This window comes from Micropterus salmoides, unplaced genomic scaffold, assembly GCF_014851395.1.
Source record: "Micropterus salmoides isolate LMB-PRFRI ecotype aquatic unplaced genomic scaffold, ASM1485139v1 Ms_hic_scaffold_2654, whole genome shotgun sequence".
Taxonomy (NCBI): Eukaryota; Metazoa; Chordata; class Actinopteri; order Centrarchiformes; family Centrarchidae; genus Micropterus; species Micropterus salmoides.
In genome coordinates, this window is record NW_024041878.1 from 31129 (window position 1) to 57014 (window position 25886).

General features: G+C 41.8%; 1 protein-coding gene across 1 annotated transcript in view; it reads left to right on the forward strand.

The window, feature by feature from the left end:
• Nucleotides 1–24888, forward strand: part of LOC119919302 (rho guanine nucleotide exchange factor 25-like) — a gene marked incomplete at its 3' end in the record, with an annotated part of 35849 nt that extends 10961 nt beyond the window's left edge. The window contains 6 exon segments of the mRNA XM_038739715.1: nt 16214–16521; nt 19240–19350; nt 22846–22970; nt 24009–24075; nt 24488–24591; nt 24819–24888. Of these exon segments, the coding sequence (XP_038595643.1) occupies nt 16214–16521; nt 19240–19350; nt 22846–22970; nt 24009–24075; nt 24488–24591; nt 24819–24888 (785 nt within the window).
• Nucleotides 24889–25886: the final 998 nt, after the last annotated feature.

A 25886-nucleotide genomic window follows, 5' to 3' on the forward strand; every position in this document is an offset into this window, starting at 1 on the left:
GAGAGAGAGAGAGAGAGAGAGAGAGAGTGAGAGAGAAAGTGAGAGAGTGCCGGGCCATGCCCACCTCTGCTCATGGTGCAGCAGCATGAAAGGGGGCCACCATCGCCATCGCCACCACCGAGGCTGTGGCTGCCAACACTTGTTCCGTAAAGTCCTGGCGAAGTGTGGTTGCTGTTATGCCCGAGTCAGAGGTCAGTGCCACACACTTGCAAACACAAGACAACAACACATAGACAATGTTTGATTCTTATCAAGCTTGTCATTGTTAGTCTAAGTTTCTTCGCCCTGAGATTGGTACTGTACTGTTCAAAAAAGCTTTTGAGAGACTGTTTGTGTGTATGTCTGAGAAGTTACTTGTATGTGTGCGTGTGTTTTGTTGGTCATACTGAACTGAAGCAATTACTCCAATAACTCTGCTCCTCTCCTCTCCTTCCATTTAATACCTCCACATGCATTCGCTTTTCTTCTCATCCACACTTTCTTAGATATCCACCCACCTCTCCCTTATCTCTCCTTCCATTCCTGCGAACGTATGCTAATGCTTAAAGTGTAAGCCTCAATCCTCTCGCCTGCTCTCTCCGCCTGCAGCAAAAAGCAACAGATGTGTGTCACACACACATCAGAGTAGGACGAGGAAAAAAAGTCCTGCCAACAGATGACTACACAGTGAGGAACAGGAAAGAGGACACGCATCACACATTCTTCCATTAAAAATAGAGAAGGAAAGAGAGGGCGAGTGAGAAAGAGAGATAAACGGTATGTGTGTGTGTGTGTTTGGGATTTGGAAAGTGTCCTCCTCATGATGAGTGTGTGTCAGTTGGGTATGTGCAGCACGTGGATGGGTAAAACACACGGTGGTACTGAGCCACTCTGAAACATTGCTCTATCCCAAACAGTGAGAGCTGAACAAAACAGAAGTCATCTCCTCTCTCTCTCTCTCTCTCTCTCTCTCTCTCTCTCTGTGGGTCTCCCTCCAACTCTCCGGTTTGTAGCAATGAAGTGCAGCAGGAATAGCAGTGGCCCATTTGAATAGTGTGGTTGAGTAAAAGCAGCGGGTGGCATGATATGTAATAACAACAAGGCTGGTGAGCGCACACACAGGCGTCATCCGCAGGCTGTGCCCCTTTTTTTAATTATATATATTTTTTTAGGGTTTATAAAACTCAGGACTCATTGTAACGTCTGTTTTTTCTATCGGTCATGACCCCTGTCACTGTGGCTTGGAGGCAAATTTAAAACAACATACAAAAGCCATATATGAGTTTATGCTGTGTGTTTGTTCCCTTTTAGAAGTCTGCATCAAAGGGATGGACGGTGGGCCTACCTGCTGAGGCTCTGTACATAAGGGGGCTCATGAAGTAGGCTTTCATATAATTGGCAAGCATTGTTGGATACATACCTCAGATTCCTTCAGTTTAATCTCTTATGTAATGGATATTCTCCTTTTCTACAGCCCGCAGACTCCCCACTGCACCTTGTTATCACAGCCAATACACGCACACTTAGATCACAATGTATAAACATGTGGGGGATTGGAAAAATGAAACATCAGGCTATTAAAAGAAATCTCAATAAACATGCAATAGGATAATTTTTTCCAACAATCCAACAGACTTCTATAAACAACCTTTAACATATAACGAGGCTGTTTATGGTCCAACATGACAAGATGAGACATTTTGTATTTTACAGTTGTAAGCAAAACAGCTCTTGATCTCACTTTACAAGGAGAAATGTAAGACCTCTACCCCTTCTGGGGAGCCACATTATAAAGCTACAATAATTAATTTGAAGATGTTTGCTCTATATAACCTCATTACATGGAATGTAAAGTACTTTTCTATGTTGCGTTCACTGGCTTGGACCCACTTGTGTATTGAGGAGCTCATATGCAGTTTTGTGCAATCATCTACTGTGAAGCAGTTTCTATAATTAACATGATGTGGAGGGGAGGAGCATCAGCTGTGGTAGACTTTTTAATAGCACTTACTCTTTCTCACCTTTAAAATAAAAATCTAATCTAAACTCTGTCCATTCTCTGACATTTCATCCAATACATTTGACTTTTCAAACTGATCTACTGTGTCTTTCTGCATCCAGGAACTTGTCCGACGGGAGCACAAGCTAAACTGACCATGTTGTTTCAGTTGTGGTATTTATAGAAAAAAAAAAAAAGGTCCGACATCACTAGCAAAAGCCCTCGGCACTTTTAGCGGTCCCAAGGCAATGTTCTTGCAGGTCAAGCATGTTGCAGTATCAAATAATGTTGATGTTTGACTGTAGAAGGTCTTTTTTTATTTTTGTGAAACACTAGCTGAGGTGGTGACTGCTTTCTCTAAGCTGAGATAATCAGGGTCAAAATACAAAATAATGGCTCAATGTGAGCTGCCAAATTTCTAACGTGACTGATATCAACAGCAAACAAAGAATCTCTTTGTAGCCATCATTTTTATCTCAGTGACAGGCTTGTCTTGGTCCATTGTCTCAGACAAAACTGTTGACAGTGTGTCCACACCGTTCATTGACTCTAAAAAGCCACTCCTCTGACATAAGAGGAAATTATAGTGCACTGCATGATTCATTCCCTACTTAGGCATAATAACACTTACTTGTATGCTGGATGATGACACACAGTACAGTATGCCATTATGTCACACCACATTTACCCGGCTCAGATCTACACATTCACATGAAGCAATCAGTGAACAAACGACTATACTTGAAGTAATTTCAGCTGCTGTCACTCAGACTTAATGACTTGCCCAAGACGGCCGTCAGTCTTTCTTCTAACCAATTTACTTTTATGCAAAAAAGGGACTGCACACTACTGGTTGATGAAACAGGAGCACAAGCAATAGAGTCCTTAGCTAAGCAGGATAATGTGTGAATGTGCGTAGGGGTGGTGTTTGTTGTTGTAATGTGTGTGTTGCAGGTTTATTAAAGGACTGACAAGAAGGGACACAAAATCGAGTTGGAGGAAATACAAGACAATATATAAACATGAGTGTAGGGGCAGGGGAGGGGAGGGTTGGGATTATTGATCTGAGTAGTACTCAACAAGATAGAGAACCCCAGAAAGATGGACAGGTGGAGAGATGGGTATAATGAAAGAGAAGAGCATGTATTATTTTGGCTCTGATGTCAGCACTTCTCTGCACGGCACATTAGCTTGGCTTGGCTACCCAAGGGCCATTAGTGAGGGCTGCTTCCCAGCAAAAAATAGATGGTGTTTGATATTGTCCTCAGTCAATTGCATTCATGGGCAAGAGTGAGGAAACAAAACCTGTGGATCCCCCAAATCAGATCTTGTTGGAGGGTCGTGTTTTGGGAAATGTAGAATAAAGTAAGTGCTGCTCCTGATATCAGAGCACACAGTAAGGAACTGAATTAATATGTATTTGCTTCCTTTTGAGGATCACGACTTTCAAACAAGAGAAGAAATTCACATAAAATCGTGGACAGACTCCACGATGACACTATGTTTTTCTTTTTAAAAAATGGTAATGTTAAGCATGATATATGCTACTGAATTTGAAGCCAACACAATAATTTCTACATCGCATCTTTGCTGCAGCACAGCCTCCCACACACCTAATGGTATTTGGGATGCACCCTGAGGTAAATCTGACATACATGAATGCAGGCTGTCAGGGAAACAGAGGGAACAAAATGAATGGGGATGGAGGTAAGATCACACTGAAACAAGACAGAGAGTCAGGCCATATGGAAATCATTTTATATTTTTGAAATGTCTTTTTACCAACTTTGCTTCAGTTTTTAATTGAAGGTGCTTTTTAGGCTGTGTTAAAATATACACAGCGTTTCTAAGTCTGAGGCCTGAAAAAGAACATAACCTCATTGTGTCATACATTTAAATTATGTCTTTTTTAAGCCGCTTAGAGGCAAAACACACAATTGAATTAGACAATACACTTTACTAATGCATTTCAAATTGGTTTGGCATAACACTTTCAGCAGTTTTAAGATATTTAGGCGTTTGGAAAAGAAATGTGGAAACAGATTGGAAATGCATTTGAATTGTAAATCTGCAACAATATTACAGTGCATTAATCAAAACATGTAAAACCCACATTTTCTATCTATTTTTAAATACAGACTGTACTGTAAATGTGCTCATGTCAAATATATTTCACGGAAAAAAATAATCTGGGGGACTTGAAAACTGCGAGAGTTTTAGGTTTTAGCTTTGTATGAAGGGTCTGACTGTCTGATTACCAACAGTGACAGGTAACAAGTACATCTGTGTGGGAGTTCAGGCTGCAGTCAACAGTAACATTGCAACTAAAACAATTTTTCTATCTGCTGAATCAAAATATCTCTTTCTCCATAACTATTTCTTTCTATCACTTTTTAAATATCTCTTGTCTCTCTCTCTATGTTTCTCTTCCTTTATGTTCCTGTAAAGAAGGAGAGCGGATATGTGCTACCTTGTGCATGCTTTGTGCATCTACATGTGTTCCCACTGCATCTGTGAGTGTTGATTCATGCATGCAATGGGTTAGGACAAGGATCCCCCACAGCAGTGATACACACACACACACACACACACACACACACACACACACACACACACACACACACACACACACACACACAGCTCCACATACACATATATTTACATGGTTGAATTGCAGAGACAGAGAGAACAGAGGCATACATGCAAAAGCATAAAGTACAGCGTACATCAAATCAAATGAGACTATAACTGCCTCACTGTCCATTGCTTGTCTACTGCATGGACACACGCATGCAAGCATACATGCATGTGTGTAATATGCAGGTCATTGTATCTGCATCAGTGGCAACATACTGCATGATTATAACTGAACTACTCAAACACTGTGTATAGAAGTCAAGGTCAAAATAGCAGAAACATCTGCAATATAATTCAATACTTTCTGAAATGTCTTTTTGTTGAGAAATATCTGAGAGCTGTTGTGAAGTTCTTATTCTTAGATTAATTGTTTTTGTCAGAATATAGTGAAACACGCCCATCACAATTTGACATTATCACATTGCCTGTTTTGCCTGGCCAACAGTCCAAAACTTAAAGCTATTGAGTTTTGTACCTCATAAGACAAAGAAAAGCAGCAAATTGTCACGATTAAATTAGATAAATCTATTGACTAATCGATTAATCGACAAATTGTTTTCAATTGTTGTTAAGTGTTCCTGTTATTTAGTCCACTTCTCAGCCATTTGTGTTTAGTTTCAACACAGACTATAGCTTATTTGCTGAAGTTTGCAGGCAGTTTTACATAAAAATCACTGTAGGAAAAAGTTTTGTCCTCCTTCTCAGACTAGTCAGGTTGCAGTGTGGTAGATTTCAGACACAGGAACGTGATCCCTAGGGGTCCCTTTGCTAACCTGTGACCCCAAGACCCATAAATAATTTTGATAACAACTCGAGTGTGCTTTTGACAGAAAGCAGCCCTGTTGGCAAACACGAGGGAAAATTGCCATGACAGGACCAGTGTGTCTTTTTACGTCTCAGCTGGAGAACTGTCTTTGTCATCAGCTTATAAGGCAGACTTCAGACATTATGGAAAAAGCAACAAAAATAGCTGAAAATGAAGGTATGCTGCTGGACCGCTGTGGCCCAGCCTTGTGTTCAGCAGTCTGAGATATTTTTAACCTTTGCTGCCCAGCCCACCCTCCACCTCGTCATCTCCTTGCGCCCTCCCATCCAACCCCCTGTCTCCCCTCTGCTGTGCAACTGATCCTCCATATTGTTTCTCTTCAGCACATGCAACACAGGAAGGGACTGAGAGGGGGAGAGAGCGAGAGAGAGAGAGAGAGCGAGAGCAAGAGAGAGAGAGAGAGAGAGAGAGAGAGAGAGAAATGGAGTGAGAGAAAGAATGAGTCTTAACCCAGTGCTCCCAGTGCTCCCAGCTGGATGAAGAAATCACTCAGTCTGAATTTTGGGTTGAATGTTGCATGATTTGCCGGCTTGGAATGTGAACACCAAGTGGAGCATTAAGATCATTCCTGGGGCATTCTCATTTTCTCTCTCCTTCAATCCTCTCTCCCAGCTCTCTCTCTCTCTCTCTCTCTCTCTCTCTCAGCCTGGTCGGCGTAGAGCCAGTCAGACAATTATTAAGTATGTCCTCTCCCCTTTTCACTATTTTCACCACATTCACAGTACATTCTCCTTTCCTTTTTGCTCTACTGAACGGCCTTGCCCTGACATATTTCCAGGGCTCCCATGCACTTCTCCTATATCTCCCACTCTCTCTCCCTTTCTTTTCCTCTGGGCTCTGTTTGTAAATGTGCGGAGGAGAAGAATGAGGGAGCAAATTATAAAACACAGGAGTGCATTCCATACCTTGTTTAGAAAGAATTCTCCTACAGCACAGAGGGGGAGAGGAGCTACTTCCCCCTCCGATTCTACCCATATGGGCCTTTTTATGTCTGCAGCCTTTAAGGGTGGATATGACATTTGTTCTCACTGAACCAAAAGTCGGTTATCACTCTTACAGTGTTTTACTCACTCCTTCTTATATCTCCTATCATGTTTCTATTTAGACAGGAAAAAACCTGTTCACTTTCTACTCAGAACATCTTCCATCATCATCCAGCAAGATCAGTACATGTACTTACTGTAAGTCTTAGCAACAGGTCGACTACAACGATTACGCCGGTGTCCCTCAGGCTGTCAGAGTAGAGTAGCACTCAGACAATGGCTGCTCCTCTTCTCCAGTTCTCCCCCAGAGGATACTTGATAGAGGCCTCGCTAAGATACTTTCCAAAATAGTGCACAAAGCAAAGCAAACAATGGAAAGTGACAATATTGAAAGCTTTTGGTGTTGTGTTGTAGAAGTGGACTGTGTGGATGAGCTGAGCTTGCTGGTTCTGTGTTTACTGACCCCGAGAACAACTGAATCAGAATCAGAAGATGCCTGCTGTTTCTGGGAAAGTTTACTTTGTTCCTAATCAAACTTACTGTTCAAACAGTGGATGTAACCCCAACCAGTTTGTTAAAGGCAGCACTAAAGTCTTCAGTTACAGTGCAACTCTAAGATCAGCATATATAGAGAGTATTGCTGTTGGGTTTGGCTTCTGACCTGAATTCTCTTTCTTGTTGAATTTGTACAACTTGTGTCTGTGTCCAGGAGCAAGTTGTACAACTTCATGGCTCATCAGTTGCATAGAAGTGTTTAATTATTGAGTATCTCAAGTATTACTAAATCGCAACATGAATTCTGGGTAAAGTAAGATTTTTGTCAAATTAATACACATAGCTGACCTAGCTTCTTGGCTCTGTTTGCTCCAGCAGAAAACCTATGTCTTGTGGTATACTAAAAGACGAAGGACAAGATGTTTTTTACAGGAAATTCAGTGATAAAGAAAGCAAAAGATAAAATCAACTTAGAGACCAAAATTGAGCTGTTTGTCTTTGTCAACAGACGACATTGATTGTCAGTTGTCAGCCGGGACCATTGATTGTTAGCATAGACACACAGCAATTAGTTCAGAGATAGCTCACAACTGATCTAATGTAGTCAAGGTTTGAAAGCAGTCTGGTGGTTAAGACAAAAAACAACATATAACTGAATGTCTGTGTCAGAGCAATGTAACAGCAATACTAAGACTACCATAGCTAAAATAATAATAAAACCTTAGCAACATTACCCTCAGGCTATATCAGAATTATGTGTTTTCACGGGAACTACTGACATTTAGGAGGAAAACATCAGTTTATGGTTTGCTAACGAAGCAATTCAGTGAGCAATGAGGATAATGGTCTAAGGTTTTTAGAGACTGCAGCAATATTTATACTTTTTCTATTGCTTTGCTTCACTTTCATCATTAAATTGTATTAACCTATCCAGAATTAATACTTTTCAATCCATGGTCTTCGAACATGTTTTTACAGTTTATACAGGTTGACCTGAGCCCAGGGTCTTCCTGTAACACTCCCCCCTCCCGCGTATTCATAAGACATCCTCTTAATGGCCATATGGAGAGCTCTTGCTCTAAATGCCGGATTTGATCTGAAATAGACAAAAGCTGACAGTTGCAGATGGTTTTCTTGAATTTGGAATTAGCTTTTCAAAGGCATCCTTTGTGCACACAGAATTGTTTTACAAATAATCATGAGGTATTAAAAACATTTCGTGGCATGTTACTGTATAAATTTTTATGCAAATATATGCTAATAATTACACTTCGTTGTTGTTGTGTGTGTGTGTGTTTCTTCCGATGTGCAACATGAGTTGGTGTGCCAACATATTTAGGTTGATACCATGTCTTGGTGATGGTTAATCTTTTGTGCGGCTGTCAGTCACTGTCTCCCCTTCTGGGTTTAGTTGCTATGGTGATTGGATCGGGGAGAAGTGGAGAGCCATGGAAAGGAATGAGAATACGGGTCTGGAAAGCCCATCAAGTCTGACTGAGAATAACTATGCCAGCACATCTATACATCCTCAAGTCAACACAGCGTGCCAGAGCAGCCATAGAGCTACACTTCACTTTTTGTTTCATTGTGTGAACACTTTCATGCTTGAACAGTATGTCAGAATGTGTTGTATGTATGTATGTGTAAGTATGCTTGGAAAAACACGTGATGCCATCTTTGAGGAATTCAGTTCAGGCAGTTCAACCAAATCCTACCCACAACTCGTTTAGGTTTTTACCGTAGCTTTGGCTACTTGTAGTTTAGAAACATGACCTTGTACACAGCCAGTGTGAAATACAGCAAGAGCCCAGAGCTCAGAGTACCAGAGCTGTCAGGCAGACTGGGGCCAGGAGGAGAGGCTCCACATCCCTACAGCCCAGCAGGCACCACAGCTCTGTCTCCAGTTCTCCTCGCAGGCCTCCTGACTGGCACTGCCACAGCTGCCATATGGAATCACAATCGCTTTTAATTTGCTGTGTTCTCTCTTGTGTATGTGTATCTGTGTGTGTGTGTGTGTGTGTGTGTGTGTGCGTGCACGTGCGTATGTGGGCGGGTAGATAATCATAGTGATGACCAACAGTATTCTGTGTGTGTGTGAGTGTGCATGTTTGCTACCTGCTGCTAAAGACGCTGAAACAGTAGTTGCTGATCATCACTATGATTATGTGGACTTCTTTCAACACAGGGGCGGGATTTTTCTATACTGTGCTATTGTTACCTTTACCTGAGTAAAATGATCTTTCACAACTGTCAGTGAAATACAGGGAGTATTGAGTTAACGTGGAACCCCCATGTAAAACTAAAAAATGTCTAAAAATTGTAGGCATAAAGTGAAGTTTGGTTCAGTATCAATCATCTGTTCTACAGGACGCTTGACAGGACATCAGTCTTATTAAACTCATCTGCTGCTTCTGAAAGAAAAAAAGTATTGTAGGAGTTACAGAAGAATGAACACCTGTGTGTGATTTTCTCATCACTGTATACTTTGGCAGCGTAACATATCTAGATTCATGCTGACCTTTAAATGAAAGGTAAGATAAAGGTAGACATCACACAGACATACAGAGCAGTGTTAGTCTGTGTGTGTGTGTGTGTGTGTGTGTGTGTGTGTGTGAGGGCACTCCACTGATACAACACATGAACACATGAACACATTAGCTTACTTGTCACTATGAGTACTACTCGGCCTGTGAAAACAGCTGGACGATGTCCTCTGAAGGTATGGAAGCAATTTTCAGCCATAAAGAAATCAAACTTCGAAGCAAATACCCATGAATTTACTTGATTTGTAGCCAGTAGGCCTACCTGAAGTAAAAGATAAAGTATTCAGTAGTAATTCAATTCCAAAATTAGGAATTCACGTGTTTTCAAGATTCAAATGCTTCCATATGAAGGGAACTTAAAACCAAAGTTTGGGGTGTGGAGTTGTGGGCATTTACCTGGTCTAATGAAAGACACACTCAGTTGTATTATGGGAAATGTAGCATAAGGTGCTTTTAGGGCTTGACACAATTTTTGATAGTTCAATGATGCTAAATCACTAGATTGCCCCTTTAAATAAGAGAGTCACGATTAGTATCTCCGTATTCTCCTGTTGATCCCATGGTGCTCAGTCTTTAATATCAGTGCAAGTGTGAAATGGACCACAGTGCAACCATAATCCCCTGAATGTGACCCTGAGTGTGCGTCTATGTGTGTGTGTTCGCACATTTGGTTCCCCATAGCTTACATTAAGGGAAATAAAGGCAGGTGATGCCAGGAACTTGGCAAGTCTCTCTCTGAATGGTTCTAGTGGAATGTCTGGAGTTTTCAGTGCCCACTAATCACAAGCCTGCAGCTGAGGACAAACCAGTGTCTGTAAGAATCTGTAAGATCCAATTCAGATGCAAAGTAGGTGATGGAGGGAAGATTGAAACCCCGGTTGACATGGCGGGAGCAATATCTTAACGGGATGTAAATGCAGAACCTTCGCCACTTGAAATGCATCGCTATGCTCATGTTGACCTGATTTGGACAGTCAATGGCACTAGTGGCGGTTTAGATCTATCTATCACTCAGGGCCGTTTCGTAAGCCCTCATCAGGAGAAGTGTCTGAATCACTCTTCCACATTGTTCTATGGACAATAGGATTAATGCCAGCATCTATTCAGGTCTGTGTTTCTGTGACTGACATTGCTTTGATGCTTTTCGCTGATGAAAAATATGCCACAGAGTCTGGCTGATGGCAGGAAACTGACTCTGATGGGCTTGTTTGTGTGTCACTTCACTGTGTCTACCATGTATTTTGTTCTGTGCTCCTGGTGTCTGCATAAACTAGGTCAGTATGAGGACAGGAAATCTCTGATCACTTGTCTGTCTGACTGCAGTGTGCCTCTCCAAACGTTCCTGCATGCGAACACACTCACATATGACGCACGCATACATGTCTATGTTTCTATGCATAAGATGCAGAGAAGCTGCTTATATGTTTGAAAGTATATTTAAGAGGCCTTCTTCTCTTCACATCTCCTTCTCTACTCTCCCTCAAGGTTTTAGTATCAGTCTGTATGAGATTTGGGTTCAACCTTCATTTACTGCTTACCTAAAACATGAATAATCCCTGCTCTCCCCATCAGCCCATCTCTCAGCCTCTCCCTTTTTCTGCTGTTCATTAAAATATACATTTATATTAACTAGAGAGACGTGTGAGCTTGTTAATTTAAGAGGATTTTTTAGGTCGTGGGTTCACTTGCTGAAGTCTTTTCTGCCAAAATCCCCACTAGAGAAGAGAAAAGAAGAGAACAGAAGAGAGATATTCCTAGTGAGAAGAGAGATATTGCAATGACTTTTTCCTTTGCTCCTGTGTCACTGTCTTCTTTGCCAGTTGGTTTTGCAAGCTTGTGCTGGTCTCAGCAGCTTTGGGGCATTGCATCAGAGGAGGGAGCTCTGTATCCTGATCCCGGGGCAGGACCCAGCCAAAGTCTAAAAAACACTGCAGTGCAGAGAGGGGAAGAGAGGGTCAGAGTCCAAAAAAAGGGTGGCAGAGTAAAAAAGGGAGGGACACGTTGCGGAGTTGAAGGTATGAAGATGAAGTGGCCGGGAAGAGGGAGGACAGGAGAAAGAGAGAACAGCCAAGTGCCAGGATTTATTAATCAGCAGCAGCACAAACGAAGTACACATAAGCCAGCCTGAGGGTGACATGATGAAATATAATGAGAATAAAAGTGAGGAGTTTCAGAAAGTCTAAAAATACAGTTAGATTTTAAATGTTTTACAGTAAAAAGCCTCAGTTCGTCAGAGGACAGCTAGAGGGTTTCCGGTCAAATGCTTCAGGTACTAAGTGCCTCATTTTCGAACAGGTCTTTCAGTCGGCACATGTGAATGTCTGAGTGCACTTGTTAATGGTGAGAGTGTCCATTTCCTCTGAGTGGGTGAAATGTAATATACAAGTAGAGCCTGGGCTAAAGAGCAGTAGATGGGGAGGGCAATGAAAGGTAGAGAGCGAGAACAGAGAAGATAAGCATGGTGTTGCTTTTTGAGTTGATAGTGATGACGCAGGCGGGTGTCTGATGCCTGTGTGTTGACCGCCACACTCTCAGACCCCCGAGGTTGTGGTCTGTGAGGTGCTGGCACTGATTGCCAGCTCTAAGAGTCTCTTCAACCCAACTGGACCTTTGACATGTTTGGTACTGTGGTGACCAGCAGGTCACCTGTCTCTGATGCTTGCCACCCATCTGGACAGCTACCCTGGAGAAAAAAAGTGCATATGCCATTTATGTGTATGTGAAAGTGTGTGGGCACCTGCATGTCTGGCTGTTATTTGTGTATTGGCAGTGTCTCCCGATGCCTAAATTGCTGATATGGTCCCAAGAGGCCATAGGATTGACAGAAATCTCTGGAGGGGGAGCGGCTGGAACAAGTTTGCTCCATTACAGCCAACGCTTTTAGCCTGATTTGTTGGCTCAGCAGCACTCACTTATCAACTGATCAATAAAGGGGAGTTGGACCAAACTTCTTTAGGGGGACCAACGCTTACAGCACATCCATCCACATTGTTCATCCACAAACTTGAGGCTGCTTTGCCTGTTGTAATTTGCCCTTATTTTCTCTCCCTAGTTTTCAACATAAATTGCCAGGAAATGCACTCTTTATTCAATCATAACCAGCCTCATATGTATAATCCAACCCTTAGCGAACCTCATGAGAATATTGAATCCGATGTTTTCCCCTTTCCACATGACTGGGCAAGCTTGTGTGCAAGATGGATAATTCATTTAATCAGCGATTAAATTTGGAACTTTGATGAGCAGACACTGTAAACCACATGAAAAGGACAGATGAGCATCAAATGATTTAAAAATGCAATAATCAGGCAACACATTTAATTAATTACCTGAATTAATGAATTATTCAACAAGTATTTCGATAAGCAATTAATTGTTTAAGTAAATTTTCAAGCAAAAATGCCAAATATTTGTCGGTTGCTGCTTTAACCATTTTCTACTTTTCCTTGTCTTACATTAAAGTGAATATTTTTGAGACGACATTTGATGACATCTCCTCGGCCTCCAGGAAATTTTGATGGCCATTTTTCAAAGTTTTACACACACAATTAATCATTTAATTGAGATGACAAGCAGCACATTAATCCTTAATGAAACTAAGAAAATAATTATTAGTTTCTGCCCTAAAATGATGAATGAAAGCAAGTCGTGGAGTCAAATACTTGATATAGTGAGAGAGAAAAAAGTTGCTGCTTATCAGTACTGAAAGAATAAGTTGATTGATCCCTTTGTGTGTGATCTAATCGCATTATGGATAAGTGAACCATAGACTTAAATTAGACTCTCTTAAGTTGCCCTCTTAGGCAATGACTACAAACTTCAAACTTCACTATTGTGAGTGAACAGCACCCAGAGAAAGTCTGGAACTTCTTTGCAGCAGAAACCCACTCGGCTCTGAAGTTACACAGTACAGCAACATTTTGGGCAAACCTCCCACCCGGCCGCTGCTCAGCTTTTCAGACAGTGAGTGGGCGACTGGTGAAAGCCCAGCATTAACTGATCACCACAGATCGGGCCAGCTTAATGCAGTCCTGTTGCCCTGTGCCTTCAACTGTTAATTATTGCAAGCATATAAACAATAGTCAAGTTGCATTAACAAAATCAGCCTGGGTAATCTTTTCTTAGCTGCGCCATTATGGAGATGAATGTCACAGGGCACTATTAGCATTCTGCAAGGGAGAGTGGGAAGGATTGTTTTTTTCCCCAATTTCCACTGAGTAGGTGTAATGGTATCAGTTCCTCTCATCTTGTGGAGGCATGTTGCTCTGGGGGGAAGCTCATCATCCCCCTTTGTGTATTACAGTTTCCTGTTATACTGTTACTGTGAAAAACAAAAGCTGTTATAGATGTCCCTGTAATGGCTTGTATAGGTTTCATAGCAACAAAGAGATAAAGCTTTCCAGGGTCAACAGGGAATCCGACCCATATACCCAGCGATCAGTGGGGGAACTGCAGAGTTGCCATGGTGACAGATACAGATGTAATGATCTTCATTATAAAAGCAGTAAATTATGTACACTCTGCACGTTGTAAATCTGTACATTTGACAGAGCCACTGTGTCATTCTGACGTAGGGTTTCAAATCATGAAGCCGCACTGCTGTCTCCACTCACTTTTAATTGCTTCCAGGCACAGATAATGTGTCAGTCTCTCTTCCTCCGTTTTTTTGATATGCTATCTCTGCTGATGTCTGGAGCTGGTTAGAAACTGTGTTACTGGTTGTGTCTCTGCACTATGACCCCGAAAGCCTGGCCTGACTTAACCTGAGCAGGGGACACTGGGAAACACAAACCTCTAGGCCACCTTTGTTAGAGGTCAGAGCAGCTGGGCTTGGGGTTATCACATGAGTTGAGCCTCATTTTCACATCCTTTCTCTTGTCTCTAGCTAGGGACCCTCAGAGATTTGTGTATGCTTTACACTAATCAGCACCGGCCATGAATAAAATAGCTTTCAGATAATTAAATCTTATTATCTTCTACAGCTAAGACATTTAACAAAAGGCAAAGGCTTGAACTTGCTTCTTTTTTATACGGTCTTACTGTCTCTGGACATCCAGTGTTTGATCAAAGTTTCCGTCTATTCACTGCAGGGTTTAGCCATCTCCCTTCTCTGTACCCCTTTCTGCTCCTCGTCTCTTCCCTCGGTTCAACCCCTCCCTCCCATCATGCCAGGCTCAGATCTCCTTACACCCTCCAGTCTTTCATGTGGATGGGGGGTGGGAGTCGCAGAGGAGAGGATGGGGAAATTGGCCACCCATTCCAGATAAAGATTACAGAGGAAATACTGTTTCTGTGGTGAAAATACACAAATAGATAAGTTTGAGGTTTTTTGTTAGTAGCTAGGATCCCACACAGGATGTATTTTACCCAACCATGTATGCACTGGCAGCAATGTGATGTCTTGAACGTGAGTTGTTTTGTTCTGGGGTTAGCCATTTATCCAAACACTGTGGCTGAGGTCTGTGCACTGGAGAGAATGGGACATTTTTGCACAGCTTGTTTTCATTGATCAATGCAGTGGCTACTATTGTGTTTCTGTGGGAAAGTAAATGAATGAAGAAAGTGTGAAGAAAAGCTCAAATGTTTAAGTACGAACACTTAGGGGATTGTGAATTTATTCTGCCTTTGCCTTTGACGACGGTGCACTCACAAAAAGGGCTGCGCTTGTGTCAGTGTGGCCCCCGCGGTCTGGGTTTTACTGCTGAGTACAGTGATAAGATCTTCCTCTGCGGCTTGCACTAAAATGAGGCCAGAGTTGTTTTCCTATAAACAAATGCATAACAAATTCACAAACTTAATGCCAACTTTTTTGTGGTGTATTTTCTAGGAAAGTAAAGGTGAGTCATGTAGTTTATCCATCAACTTTGTCACACTGAGGTGGCAATCGGTGTGAAATATTATTGCCTTTGAACAATAATAAGCCATTGTGATGAGCCTTAGCAGGAAGAAGTGTTTCCCCATATGTACAAGAGTGGTGATCAAAGGTCAGAGGTCAGGTTGAGGGCAAGAAGATGGATGGGAGGCATGACAGAACTGCGTTTGCACACAACAGATCACACTCCAGGCACACAGTTCAGAGGAAGGCAGGAGGAAGGGTGGTAGGGCTGGGTGTAGAGGCAGGATGGGAATGGAGGACAAGACAGAAAAAAACAACAACAACAGTAAAGTGGATGTCCAGTCCCAGTCCACTTCCCATGTCCTCCTGACATCATTGCGCCACAGCTGGCTTTTAACTGTATTTTTCACATTAAACATCTGCCATCCGGACCTCTGCTGTCTGCCTTGGATCATAGTGTGAGCTGGTCATGTGATTGGATGCACAGCTCAAATATAAAAACCACAGTCTGCTTGACATAAACAGAACAGTATGTCTTTTATGATGCGGCTCACAGCTGCACAGCTGTGTTTGAAGAGGAAGGCTATTTCTATCCAGCCTTTGTTTTATTTCTCTCTTTACCTCCTCTCTCTTGGTGTCGTCTGCCTCCAGCCCTGCTGCCCTTATTTAATGGTCAATCAGTTCTATTCCTTTAAACAAAGTGCTCTTTTATAGCTGTTTTTTTCGCCCATAGATTAATTGATTAATTGACTGTCGAAGTCTGAAAGCAGAGAGTCAGGGTGCACTCTGGCCTTTGACCCATTAAACCCTTATTTATCACTATCAGTTGACCTCCATGTTATTGCACCCTCAGACATGCAATGCTTTACCGATAACCTTCTGCTCTCTGTTTCTCTCCCTGTCTCTTCTCTCCAGACTCATACTCGGCAGCAGGCAGCGAGGGCAGCATCTCCACCTCTGTGGCATCGCTACCTCCTCAGGCATCAGGTAGCTCTGCCCCCAGCTCCCCGGGCTCCAGACGCTCTGTGAGCACCCTGAAGAAATGGCTCACAAACCCTGTCCGCAAACTCAGTGCTGGGGCCTCCGCCAAAGGGGAGCTTCAGGTCCGCAAACTTGAAGGGAAGCCTCCACCTCTTCCGCCCCACAGCCACAGCCAGGACCTAGGCAGTCCTCTAAGGCCTGATGACACACTCACCATCCTACCTGTCACCCACAGAGAACTGGTGAGCAGTGGCGGAAGAATAAAGTCAGATCTTTTACTTAGCTAAAGGTTTCAATGCCACATTGTAAGAATACAAGTAAAAGTCCTGAATTCAACATCTTGCTTAAAACTTACCCTAGCTAACGTTGAAGAAAGAGATGGGGTGGGATTTTCTCCAACTGAGAAAATCCCACCCCATCTCTTCAGGCCTCCCTCCAAAGTCACTCCCCTAAATCACATTTTTATGCACAGTAAGTGCACGGGCAGAGTGCGTGCAGGTAGGTAGGTAGGTTTCATTTGGATCAAATTAAATGATTGGCTGTTATTATATTACAGTCCTGCAACAGCCACAGATACCTGATTTCATTCATTTTTGTGTCAGAGCATTTAAAGAGGTGTTATTATGCTCATTTTCATTTTTAAAATCTTTAAAACACCATATTTTTCTCATACTACACATTGCTGCAGCTCCTCTTTTCATCCTGTGTGTTGTACGCTCCGCTCTTGAGCTACAGAGTGATGCATCTTACTTGTACAAAATCTTTGTTGGGAGTTGCACATGCGCAGCTCCTAGGTAAGGACTACTAGCCAAGCAGAGAAGGGCGGGTCATAAGAAACAAGGTAGTGTGATCCAAATCAAAGCCGCTCCAGACTGCGACCGTAACCTAGCAGATGGTATAAGTAACTCACAAGTCCACAACCACACAACATCATTGTTCCACATCTTACCATAAACCACTAAAAAAATCACCATATTTCAACTCAATTTTACATAAAAATTGGCCAAACAATTTGAACGTTTGCTCAGTAGCTTTCACATCGGGTGCAACATTAGCATTATAGCTATAACTTTAGCTGTGTTAGCCAACGTTTACAACAACTCCGCACTTGAACAGTCTGTGAAGTTACATTGCCGTGTTTATTTTAAATATAATTCACAACCAATAAAGCATACTTACAGGTTGTGATTGTGAATTTCCAGGCCCAAACAGAGTCGGAGTTGCATTGTCTTTTAGGACTAAACGTTGAACTGTTGCTGGTGTTCCGACAATCTATGCTGCCTTGCCAAAAAATGCTACCATAGCGCAAATCGATAGACTCGACTCTACTCGGCCCTGCTCCGTTTTCCATTGCAGACAGTTCCCAGAGATAGAACGTAGCTTGTCGTCATAGCGACGCCACACACAACTGCCGCAACGTAATGTTCAATGCGATGACTCACACACCAGCGACCCACACAGCTTTCTCTTTTTTAAGTTAAAACGTTTCAACATTCCTCAGAATGTAAAGACAGATAAGCGGTATGAAAACCTTCCAGCTGTATTTTCCTCTGCCGTTGTTGCTGCAGTGGTCTGTGTGACGGTGCGAGCAGAGGGCTCTGTCAGCTGGCGGCTGGCCGGCCTCACAAGCTCCTCCTGCGGGTTGGCACAAGCAACTCCGAAAATATTCAAGCACATTTTTGTTCCGCCATTACTTCTCGTAAAACTGTCAATATTTGAAATCTACACAGCTGATTTCTCACCTCAAAACTTCTCAGAAGTGGATTTAATGATGAAATTCCATATGAAAACTGTAAAATATAAAACTTTCTGTTGCTGGCCTCTGTCTGGCGCAATGATGATGCAGTGAATAGTGACGATACTCTCTGACCAATCAGAACTCCCTTTGGGCTGGACTTTGACAAAAAAGATATATAGCTCAATAAAGGAGAGGGGATAAGCCAAAAAGCATAATACCACCTCTTTAATTTATTGATTGCTGTCGGGATGTAAAGAGATTTTTAACAAATATAACAAAACATGCTTCTTTGCCTGCCATAACTTTTTATTAGCGTCACAATAAATCGAAGGTACCAAAGAATAAGCACTCAATAAGCAGAATGGCCCATTTCAGAACAATATGTTATATTAAAGGATTATAATTAGTGATACGTTAATCTGTAAGCATCACTAATGTTGTAGCTGGTAGAGGTAGGCTAATTTGGACTACTTTATATACTGCAGGGTAGCTTAATTAATAATAATACATCATAATTTATTACTTGATTTATATTTTGTATTAACAATCTGAATCTGCAAAGTAACTAGTAATTAATGTCGTTAAATAAATGGATTGGAGTAAAAAGTACAATATTAGCTTCCAAAATGTAGTGGAGTAAAAGTAAAATGTAGTATTAAGTTGAATTAATAGAAATAATCAAGTTAAGTACAAGTACTTCAAAATTGTACTTAAGTACAGTACTTGAATAAATGTCTAGTTAGTTACATTCCACCACTGGTGCTTGGTCAGATGAACTAATCAAACAAGGTATTGCATGCTGCTTCAAACTCACCTCATAAGTAAACTCATCAAGTGGAATTATTCCCAAGGCCGTCTTATAAACTGGTTCTTAAGTGAACATGCAAATGTTCAATCTTATATAAATACAAACTAAAGCTAACATCCTGACTGTAGCTTGTTTACATTAGGTGGATCAAGAGACACTGGTTTGATGTAGAGTTTCTAGCAGATTAAATATCATGGAAGATGGTGATGTTGTTATATAACATCAGCCTGCAGGAACTCACGCCACCATGTTTTGTGATTCATGTGCTCTCTTTTGCTGTTGTGCAGATGCTTGTGTGTCTGTGCATGTCTCTGTGTGCCCAAATGCAGGAGCCTGCTACAGACATTTTGCATCATGTTTACATGGTGTCATTCTGACACTGTGGACATGTGTCTTTGTGTGTATGTGTTCCAGGAGTGGAAAGATGGCCTGGCGAGCCCCGAGGACCTGTCCCCGGCTACACTACAGTCCCCTAGCTACATAACTGACTCGCTGATTGGCTGCACGTCTCTGCCAAACAACCAGGTCTGTCTGCACGGTATACTGTACAATTAACACTGCCTGACCTGTTGTCACCACATATTACTGTTGTCACAGAGAAGTAACATCAAGCAGCCTATGTTTCTGTCTTAAATGCAAGTAGTAATTTTGAAATGATGTGAAAAAAACCTGAGTGTACCCTTCTGTTTTATAGAATCAACGGTTAGCCATAATGAGATTGACTTTAGGGACTAAAGTCATTTATAGTTAATTTTAGCTCACAGTTTACTGTAGACAGTCTCCAAGAGGTTCTCAGTGAGCACCCAGCCTGGCAGGGATGTGATATCAGTACTGTTTGTCTCCATGGTCCTCCAGCCAGATCTGGAAATGACTAACCCTCCTGCTGCTGGCGGATCTCAACTATCAAGCAAAACAAACACACAGATGCGCACAGGAGCGCTGCATTCTGCAACCACACATGAGCCATGCAGGCATAGCACACACACATGTGCACACACACGTAAGGGAGTCTAAATGAATACAAGGCTCTCTCAGAGCAGATCGATGCACCAGAAGACAACAGGGCAGAGTAGACAGTGACCTGTGTGATGCATGACTCACATTCGACATGTTACAAAAAGACATGCCTGGAGATAAAAAGGAAATAGCATGAAACGCCAGATGTGATGAAAGATGACTCCACTTCTGTGAAGTGACAAAGAACACTATGTGTGCACATACGCTTTCATTTCTTCATAAAACAGTCTGAGTCAGTTGCTCGTAGGCAAACGAGCGTCTCAGTGTTCAGAGTGTCCCTTTTTACTGTGAGACGGAATCATGCAGAAACTGGGATTTGCATGAGCAGCAGTTATATTGCATGAATCAGCAGTGCCTGAGCCCCATCAATATCCAGCGAAACAATAACAATAATGCATTTGAGCGTAGTGGAGTGTCTCCTGTTGGTGAATCGACACCACTGCACTTAAATCCTAATTTCAGTCTCAACAACACATCAAGAGCCATTAATTCGATTACATCAGAGGGATGAGGTCAGCGCTTTGGTGTTTTTACTGCCAATCTTTCTAGAGAAGGGGGGTGGTGGGGTAGAGAGATTAAATTATGTAGGTCAGTCATCTGTCTCTCTATCCCACCTTCGGTGGCCACATGTCCAGCGTTACATTGTTGTTTTTTTCCTTTTCTTCATACCATTGTCTCTTATTTTACAACTGTAGCAGAACATTGTTTTAAATGAAATGTTTACTGTTTCTTGGTCAATGGAAGGTTCATGTGATTGTATGTCAGCAGCTGAACACAGTTTGTACGGTCTGTCATCTCGACCCACAGATATGTAAAGAACAAGTTAGGAACAGTTTCTCAGTAAAACAGGAAAAGAAATGGCCAAAGGAAACGAGTGGTGGTGTTACTGTGAGGTCTCTCCAAAGCCACACTGGAAACAGTGCTGTGAAATTGCAGTTTTCAGCACTGTGTAACTATGTTCCTCCTTGGCACAGAACCACACCTTTGATTTGTACTGGCATGTCTAAGGATTGATGGGCCCTTTGAAAGGTCTGCTCCATCCCATTAAAAAATAAGACATTGCTGATGCCTGTGCTGGAGATGTATTAACAGTTTCAAGCATCAGCAAATATTCCTGGGTATGATGCCTGACAGCTAGTGATAAAAACATCACATTTTAAACCATGAAGAGTAACATTTCTTAATATGAACATCCTTTTAATATCACATTAATGCTGTTTACTTGCAGCATTTTATGTGTTCCAACAGTAAGTGGTTTGTTAGTCCCTGAAGTAGCGGTGCAAAACTTAAACATAGAAAGAATACTAGAATAGTAGATGAATATTGTGCATTTGGACAACAATGTAAACAGCAAAATATTCTTTCCACTTGAAACTTGAGGTTTAAGATGCTTTTTCAGATTTTGAGAAAAACGAATTAGTTACATCCCCGTTCTTGATTGATGAAATTGTTAAGGTGATATTTTTTAAAGATCCTACACAAAGGCATGATCTCAGCTTTGACCAAATCTGTTGTCAATGTTTCGTGGTGCTTCTGAGTAGAAAAACAAAACTCGCAACAGAGGGAGATGAAGGGAATTTTTCCTGCGCGCTTTGCCACAACACATCTGGAAGTGATCAGGGAGCCAAGGAGACCTGTCAGCCAGGCTGGAGAACTCCTAGCGGGGCAAGATGAGCTGGGGGAGAGAGGGTTTTTATGGAGCCTCTCTGTCTCTCTTTACACCCTGTAAGGGGTATCTCTCTCGCTCTCTCACACACACATCACTGCGACAGAACAGAAAGCTCAAAACTAGTAGACGCTCACAAGTTCATCATGGAGACAGGTAGGTGAACAAGTTGAACAAGGCCAAGGGACAAAAAAACCCTGGGCCAATCTATATATTTATTTATTTCTTCATTGGGCAGCCACCTGCCAGAGGAGCCTGAGGGATCAGGCAGGTTTGTGCATGTGTTTAAGGGGGGGAGGTTCTGCTTGACTAGGACAATGGAACACAGAGATTAATTGAAGACAAACGGCCGTCTCTATAAATTTACACAGTCAGAAAAGAGTGAATGGCTTTAAAATAAATGTTAGAACAACATGGCTAAAGACAGAGGGACAAACTTTGTAACTACGTTTAATTGTACAGACCAGTGGCGGTGAGTCATTGTACAACCATACAAAGTGTGCTTATTATGAGAGAGGAATGGGTTACACAAATATAAGGGTCATATGCAGTTGTAAAGCATGCAGCCATTGAGTTGGAGGTCATTTTCTTCTTCGCAGGCTTTGTAGTAGTTTGCACAATGACTCTATATTTGCACCAGGACCCCCACAGGATATGATATCAATTCCAGGAAAAAACATGAAAAGGAAGCCATGTACTGTATATAACACATGAACACAATCGATTAGATCAGGGTAACCTTGGGTGTATCTTATGTGCATTTCTATTTGCGGCCAGAAATATTGACGCTGATGTTGCTGTTGTAGTCCTGTAGAAATAATTTTTTAAATAATACTGTGTGATGTATTTACACAAGTATATGAATCCTCAGGTGACAAAACAAGAAAATATAATTTATCAATTCACACATAAATCAGAAATGTAATGGCTTTACCAGTGGGTGTGCAGTACTTGTATTCCCTTTCCTCTAAAGCCAAAACTCCATCAATAACCTTCACAGCTTTATTTGTCATCTCCTACAGCTATGGAGCCTGTTGCTCTCTCCAACTCTTTTCAACTCTTTCTGTCCATCTATCTGTGGCGAAATGCATAACATGGATCATTAACTGTGACTATCTGAATCGGATCTTCTTATTATTCAGTCTCTGTTCCTCGTGTTCCTCGTGTCTCTCCGCTCTCCCTGGTCACCTTGGCAACCTGCATCATTATCATCTCTCTCCTGCTCTTTATCTCCCCTTGCATACTTTATTCCTGACATGATTCTAATTACTGCCACTGGACCTTTGATGAACTTTTTCTCTGTCTGTCTTTCTGTCTGTATGTCTCTGTCTCCTCAGGACACTCAGTCCACCAGTGTTCTGCCAGATGACAGCGGCTCTGTCTTGATGGACGACACCTCCAGCCAATGGTCAGCCGCGGCTGACACTGAGGAGGAAAGGAGGAGTGCCTTAGAGAAAAGCATGTATGTGTTTTATCAATTTAAAGATCCAAACTGCTAAATGAAAAGTCAGGGGATCACCAATTACCAATTTCTTTTTTTACATCATTTAGGAACCATGAATGTTTGCACAAAATGCCAGTCCAGCAGATCATCCAATATTTGCCAGTGCAGTAAGAATATTTCAATCTGATTCCAATAGAAATAAACTTACTTTGACATCATGACATGTCACTGCACAAAAGCACAGCTATGAATAATAAAATCAGTGACAGCTGTACTCCATTTTGCTGCCTTAGTTTCAGGGTCCTGGTGTTGTGATGCTCGTTCAATGTCACACTGTCATGGCTTACTTGGACACTTAAGTAGAACAGACCCATCGTTAATGTGATTACTTTTCCTGCTTTGACGAGACAAATGTCTGCTGTGAAAAAGGCCTTACAGGGCAGGTTGCTGCTCTGAAACGGAGAAAAGTAAAACGTGAGCAATGCTCTGTTCCATGTTTCAAATCAAATCGTATTTTATTTACAGTGCAAAATCACCATGCAGCATGGATCATTACACTTTCCAAAAAATACATAGGATCAAATACAAAAGAGTAAAAATGTAATACACAGGATAAAACACAGAAGGGTAAAAACAGCAAAAATAAGTGAATAAGGAAGTAAAGACTGCTACATTTATGAATTCTAGGAGAGGCTGTGGTGATGTGAGAACAAGTAGGTTTTCAGTCTTGACTTAAAAATATCTTCTGAACATGCTTCCCTAACATATAGTGGAAGGTCATTCCATAAATAGGGAGCACGGTAGGCAAAAGCTCTGTAGCCAGCTGATGTTTGCATGTTCAGCTGATCTGCAGTGCGCTGACTGAAATTCTCATTACGCTAATAAATTTGATTTATGTAATTGAAATTGTACCAGTTGAACAGTCTCCATTACTAAAAAATCGCATAGTCATTGATATCATGTCCTTTCTGGAAAATTATCAGGAAAAAAAGATTTTTGCAGTGTGCAAAATAAATCACATAACTCTAACATTAACCCTCCTTTGTGTTTTTAAAGGTATGTACTGAAGGAGCTTATTGAGACAGAGAAATACTACGTGGAAGACCTGGGGCTCATAGTGGAGGTAAACCTCACAGTCTTCCAGAACACACACTCTGCACTGAAAGAGAAGAGGGAACTTAGTCATCCACCCAGTCTGTCAGAGAGAGCTCTAAATCCTTATCATCACAATTCCCCCACTTTCCTCCACACTTTGGTCTGCTTCCATCCCACCGTCTCCAGTCTTAAGCAGATTTTGTGAATTATTATCTTGAAGAATATTATGTTGCAAGAGGCTCCGTCTCCTGGTGCCTTAAATAGCTGGAGATATTTTGGTTCAGAGTGAACCATCTGAAACATCTGAAAGTTAAAAGAAGCTCAATAATAGCTGGTGTATGATTATGGCGTGTGTTATAACAACCTAGCTATATTTACTGGTGTAATTCAGAGCCAGGTGTGGGGTGTGGGGTGTAAGCAGCTCTCTCATTTCCTTGCAGGGCTACATGGGCACAATGAACTCCACAAGTATACCGGAGGACATGAAGGGAAAAGACAAGATTGTCTTTGGGAACATTCATCAAATATTTGACTGGCATAAAGAGTAAGTCCCTGATTTTTTTAATTAAAAAAATACATTTCATCCACATTTGGAAAACTGTACGTTTGCTCCAGTTGCAGTCAAACCGAAAGACAAACAGTGATTTGCACAGTATTATCTTTGTGGCTGAGTGGAGGACAAAGGAACAATAGGTCAGGAGACAAATCTGACCTTCCGTTTTGGGGATGATTGTGCATGTGTGTGTGCATGTGTGTATTTTCTCTCTGTAGCTACTTCCTGGGAGAGCTGGAGAAGTGTTTGGCAGAGCCAGAGAGACTGGCTCAGCTTTTCATTAAACATGTGAGTATGAATTCTGTGTAGGCACACACACAAACACAGAGAGAGAGAGAGAGAGAGAGCGAGACACACACACACACACACACACACACACACACACACACACAAATGTGAGTGGAAGTGTCTGGGTCTGCTTCCTTGTGCTGTTTGGCATGAGAGTAAATAGAGCTCAGAAAACATGCAGAGCTCCTGTGTGTCTGTTACTGTACCTCTCTCTCCTGCACTCTCAACTGCCAGCGTCTCTCCTTCCACTACTTATAGACATACACGTGAACAACACACTGGCCGATTTCCAGTCTGGGCTGGACTGGTCAGGAAACGCCAGGGAAAAAACAGCCACAAAAAACAACAAGAACAAGACAAGGAATAACAAATCCTCAACTCAGGCTCTTTGATATGAAGGCTCTTTTTCCACCCAGAACAGCAACCTACTTTTTCTTACATATCTTGGCAAGAATGAAGCAAAGTGTGTAAGATTCACTGTTAATGTTCTTAGGATAGTATAGAGCCTGAGCCCACACAGGGCTTAAACAGGGAGCTAAATTAGACCTATTGTATATTGGTTAAGTGGTGGCACATGCAGATTGGGTAGACAAGATGAGTAATTTGACCAACTTAATTTTGCTTCTTGTCTGAAGATGACTAAGTTCAAATATCTGTGTCTCTCTTTTGCGATATTCACTTTATCTGTCTGTAGCCCTTTAAACAATTCAATAAAGCCCAGCCCACTGGTTAATCAACTTATGGGGGGAATAAAGAAATGTGTAACTAAATCTAAGCATGGTGTCAAACTGTGAAAACAAACAGACTGGGAACATGGCCCTAATGAAAAGCAGACCAAATCTGCTTTTAACAAGAGCTGTGTCACCAATATGCAAGTGTACTCACTCACACACGCAACATATAAAAACATTGGGACACTGAACGCTGGTGGACAGATACGCTCCACTCACAGTACACTCCGTCACATTTCACATGCAGCTGTCCTCTGCAGCATTACA